A 6,000-nucleotide genomic window follows, 5' to 3' on the forward strand; every position below is an offset into this window, starting at 1 on the left:
AAAAAATGATATCTTGCCATTTACAATAATGTGGATGGAACTAGAGGATATTATGCTAGATAAAATAAGTCAATCAGAAAAAAGATAATTTTCATATGATCTCACTGATATGTGGAACTTAAGAAATAAGGCAGAGGTTCATAGATGAAGAGAGGAAATAAATGGTTCAGGACAAAATCAGAGAGGGAGACAAAGTATAAGAGACTCTTAATCTCAGGAAACAAACTGAGGATTGTTAGATGGGAGGGCAGTGGATGAATGCAGAGACTGAATGATGGAAATTGGGGAGCATATGTGTTGTGGTAAGTTCTGTGTGTTATGTAAGACTTATGAAACACAGACTTGTACCCCTGAAACAAATAATATATTATATGTTAATAATAAAAATAAAATTTTTAAAATTATAAAATCTTTGTAATAATGTAGCTCAATACCACATTTTGTTTTATTTTGTCTCATTTTATTCTTCACATCTGGGTGTTGTAAATGGAACCATGAAATGTATCATTATAGTCATAAAACTGAGGGGTGATACATACATTTCTTAATTACTTTAGAGTGTCCATATTGTATTCAGTTTTATTGCAACAAAAAATATTGAGAATTGGTTTTCTGCTATCGTTTTCCAAAACACTGCAAGATCTTTGTTTTACAATCATGAACTAATCATGTGTGTCAAGAGGAAAATTAATCCGTACTTTTGAAACTGTCTGATTTTTCACAAGTTGGACACAGCCCCATTATAAAATGGTAGATATATAACCATGTCTGTGGTTTTATGGACCAGGTTCAAAAGGCCCCACATATTCCAAATATACCATTCCTCCATCCAGTCCATTCTGGTGTCAAGGCATGGTCCATTCAATTTAGATCAACACCATCTACTTCACCATCTTTGCTCACTTCGTCTCTCTACTTGCAGCGCTGCACTTCCCCAAATGACCACTAATTTAACATTTCTAAAGTGCAGATCTAATCATTTTGCTGCTGCTTGTAAAACTCTGGGTCACAGAAGGGCAAGAAAGATTTATATAAACTAAAGTAGGAAAAGAATGAGCGATTGAAACATTTATCCCTTATGCTTTGCCAACCTTCAGACATTTGCACATGTTGTGCCTTTTCTGTGGCATATTGTCCCTGAGAACGTCCCTTCTGCCACAGTCTCCTGTACTTATCTGAGGGAACATCTAGTCAACATTTGTACTGAGTTACAGAGGCTGATCTCAGTCCCCTTTTTTGACCAAATCCATGTATCACAGCTAGAACAGATGTGTACTTATGAGTCATACACTTTCTGCATTAGCATCATATATATATTAGGCTTATCATAATTGAATGGTACCTCTTTCCATATAAAACTATAGAGGTTCAAATTCCTTGAAAACAGCAACCATATAGTGCTCAAACTTTAAACTCATTTAGCTGTTATTTTGGATTATAAGAGTTTAAGTATTTATTGAATAAATGACAAAGTTTGTATATTTGATATCATGCTTCTCTTTTTTTGTTCAATAAAGTACATACTTCAAAACTCGATTCAGACATCACCTCAAGCAGGGAATCTCCCCTAAATCTTCCTTTCATCCTGAGTTCATATTTGTCCCGCAATTTCTTATGCAAGCATAGATACAAAAACCTACATTTTAACCACTAGGTGCTTTCAGTTTTGGACCATGTCCACATAGTGCATATCATTGTGGTCTAGCAAACTAAGGGATGATACAAAGTATGGAGATTACAGGATTGTCACAATAATAATTAGTCACATTGAAATGAGCATATTTTATAAGATTGCCACTTACACTGTCAGCAAACAGAATACAAAGTTTAAAAATGTAGGACAACTGATATTTTAACTGTGTGGAATAGTTTTACACTTAGAGAAAAGTAGTATGAGTAAGAATGGTATAAACCACAGCCACATACCTTTTACCCAGACTCAACAGTTAGCTTTTTTTTAAACCTCTTTCTCTTCATCACCCTTCTCTCACTCCCTCATTTCAATCAATTACATAGAATCACATGATCTTTCTCTCTCTAAATATTTTATTATGTATTTACTAAGAATATGGGTGTTCTACAGAGTCAGAGCGAAGTTATCAATTTCACTAAATATAACATCACTATAATATAATTGTATGATATGTTTTGAAAGAATAAGAATTAGAAAATTAAAAAGTTTTTTAAAAAATAAAAATAAAAATATAAAAAAGAGGTTTCTTTTTTAATACAGGGAGGCAATATAACAGGTTCCTACTATATAGTTTCTTTTAAAAAAATATTTTTCTTATTTGAGAGAGAGAGAATGAGTGGGAGGGAGGGGTAGAAGGAGAAGTGGACTCCTCACTGAGCAGGGAGCCCAGTGTACAGTTTGATCCCAGAACTCTGGGATCATGACCTGAGCCAAAGGCTGATGCTAACCTACTGAACCATCCAGGTGCCCTTACTTTATAGTTTCTTGAAAGACAGGTCCCACATTCAACATTTTCTTCAGAGCTCCCATAACATCCTTATTTCTTAGACTATAGACCAAAGGGTTGAGCACGGGAGTGAGTATGGTGTAAAAGACAGATACCATCATGTCCTTCTCTGGTGTATGGTAGGAGCTGGGGAGCATGTAAGTATAAATGGCAGCCCCATAGAAGAGGATGACCACAGTCATGTGGGAAGAACAAGTGACAAAGGCCTTCTTCTGTCCTTCTACTGAGTTCATCCTATGGATGGTGATGAGGATAAAGTAGTAAGATCCTGAAATGACTATCACAGGAATGAGAAGCATAAGGACACAGCACAGGTACATGAAAATCTCATAGACGGAAGTGTCTGAACAAGAGAGTTTCAATACAGCAGGGACTTCACAGAAAAAATGATGTATCTCTCGAGATCTGCAGAAGGGGAAGGTCATGGTGATGGGGAGTAAACAAGAAACCATCCACTGAACCCAGGAGCCAGCAGCCAGATGCTAGAAGGTGTAACACCTGATGGTTCATGAGGACAGGGTAATGAAGAGGATCGCAGATGGCCACATAGTGGTCGTAGGCCATGGAGGCTAGAAGAAAAAATTCTGAACCTGCTAGTGTCACATAGAGAAACATTTGTATCCCACATTCTATGTCTGAGATCTTGTTCATACCCATGACTTGGTCTATGAGCATCTTGGGCACAGTAACAGAAATATACATCATGTCCATGAGAGATAGCTGGCTAATGAAAAAAATACATGGGTGTGTGGAGGTGGGCATCAGAATGTATCAATAGAATCAAGATGGTGTTTCCAGACAAGGCCATTAGGAAAAGCACGAAAATGACCAAAGAAAGGAGAGCTGGGTGTTTGGATTCACTGAATATTCCCACCAGGGTGAAATCTGATCTCCCAGTGTGGTTAGCTAGCCAGTTGGTGTTCTCCATGTGATTTCACCTGGGCAACCAAGGGAAGCTTTGGGATTAATGAATCAATCACGAAACACCACCCACTGAAATAAATGTGTTGAGAGAGAAAGAGAACCCAATTACATTATCAGAAAAAAAATTCCATGGTTTTATAGATTTAGAGAATACAAATTATCTGTAATTATATAAATTTACCATTTGGGTGGTTGCATTGTTCATTGTGTCATGAGTTTTCCTTTTGCTATAGTATCCTTTACGAAGAAGCATATAGATTATTTTAGGTTAGCTATTGCCCTAACCAAACACAAAAGATGAATCAAAATGTAAAAAATATATATATGTATATGTACATATGTATACATATATCTGTATATATTTATATACAGATATATAATATATATATTTTATATATAAAATATATATATATATTTTATATATATATATATATATATATATATATATATATAAAATCACCCTTTCTGGAATTCCTATTGTAGATAATCAAAATATCATTATCTCTCAGGTCTAATAATCCAACTGAATTTTATATTTTAAATTCATTTATTTGGGGGTGCCTGGGTGGCTCAGTGGTTTAAGCCGCTGCCTTCTGCTCAGGTCATGATCTCAGGGTCCTGGGATCGGGTCCCGCATTGGGCTCTCTACTCAGCAAAGAGCCTGCTTCCCTCTCTCTCTCTCTGTCTGTCTCTCCATCTGCTTGTGATTTCTCTCTGTCAAATAAATAAATAAAATCTTTAAAATAAATAAATAAATAAATAAATAAATAAATAAATAAATAAATTCATTTATTTGACAGAGAGTGAGCAAAAGCAGGGAGAGCAGCAGGCAGTGTGAAAGGGAGAAGCAGATTCCCTGCTGAGCAGGGAGCCAATACGGAACTCAATACCAGGAACACAGATCATGACCCAAGCCAAAAGGAGATGCCCAGCTGACTGAGTCACCCAGGTGTCCCTTCAACTGAAATCTTAAAAATTCTTTAAGGTGCATTCTATATAAGAAAAAAAATATTATTAATTTTGTATAAGAAAAAATAATTCCACAGTGCACAGAAATATCAAATCATTACCTTGTAAAACTGAAACTAGTAGAATTTTATGTCAGTAATACCCCAAAAAGAACAATCTAATGAACCAGGAAACATTATGTCAAAAACTAATGATTCACTAATTGAATTTAAATTTAAAAAAAGAAAAAAATATATAATAAAGCAGAATAAAAAGTAACCTCAACAAAATTTGGGGAAAATCTATATGAAATTCTTGAACCCCACAGTGAGGCACTGTGATTGTATGGGGTAACCCACAAATCCCCCCAAACAGATCATGATCCTAACCAATGACCAAACCCTTAGATAGCCTAGGGTCACCATTTTGGAGCTGCAACTCTGAAGCCAGACTGGCTGTGTGTCCAGCTTATCCTCTATGCACTCTCTACCTCCATTCATTCTACATACATAAAAAAGAGGAAAAGAATAATGCTATATCATGCATATGTTTAGGATTAAATGAGGAAAGTGCTTGACCATTACTGGTTACAGATGACTTATGAATAAAATAGTTAATAGGTACAGTAATAATTATGCAGAATCTATGTAAGAGATGGCTGCTACTATTATCATTTGAAAATATGAGATCCATTATGTCAGTTCACAAGTTTAATATTTATTTATGCATTTAAAGATTTGATTGGACCATTTCTGTAGTCCTAAATAACTTACGAGTGTATATGTGTATATATGTATTATACATATATATGTATATATATATATATACTTATTATATACATGTATAATTATTCTATAAAAATAAACTTTAAGATATCTATACTATATATTTTAAATACATAATATTTAATTATATATATAATAAGATAAGATATTATTTTACCCCTAAAATAAGATACATAATAAGATATATATATCTTATTTTATGGATATATCTTTTTTTATTGCTAAAATAAGATATATTATATATATATTGTATATCGTATTTTAGCGATAAAATAAGATATATATAATAATATATATTATTACCCTTATAAATAAGATAAATAAGATATTGATAATATATATTATGAATATATATAAATAATATAATATAATATAAAAAGATAAAGATAAATATAAAGATAAATGAAGATATAGATAAAGATAAATATAAATTTATATATAAATATAAATTATAAATATATAATAATTACAATATAATATAAATAAGACATATAATAAGATATACATATCTATATATGTAATAAGTTATATATATCTTATTTTATCGCTAAAATAAGATATACCTACATATCTTATTTTTAACCCTGATTAAGCAGAACTTTATGAGAAATCTATCTAATTTGTATCCAGTACATGTTTTTCCAAGTTGAAATTCATCTTAGAATTTCTACTATCTACTTACATTTCAGAGGACAGGAAGTAGTATTTAGACAGTCATTGCTATTTATCAGAGAAGGCTTTAGTTGTTTCCCCAAATGTTATCTGCTTTAATGCACATAGCAATTAATTGTTCATGGAACTGAGATTCAGAGAGCAAAGTTGAACAACACTATGATATTTCTGACTCCAATTTACCATTTACT

The 6,000-nt window shown here is 32.9% G+C and overlaps 1 protein-coding gene across 1 annotated transcript; it reads right to left on the bottom strand.

The window, feature by feature from the left end:
• Positions 1 to 2,443: 2,443 nt before the first annotated feature.
• On the bottom strand, positions 2,444 to 3,408 carry LOC123388901 (olfactory receptor 2T4-like). The gene is given in 3 exon segments (XM_045069327.1): positions 2,444 to 2,914; positions 2,916 to 3,215; positions 3,217 to 3,408. Coding segments are annotated over 3 exon segments (963 nt in total).
• Between the last annotated feature and the right edge of the window lie 2,592 nt (positions 3,409 to 6,000).

This window comes from Mustela putorius, unplaced genomic scaffold (assembly GCF_011764305.1).
Source record: "Mustela putorius furo isolate JIRA1106 unplaced genomic scaffold, ASM1176430v1.1 tig00003923_pilon_pilon_pilon, whole genome shotgun sequence".
In the NCBI taxonomy this organism is placed as follows: Eukaryota; Metazoa; Chordata; class Mammalia; order Carnivora; family Mustelidae; genus Mustela; species Mustela putorius.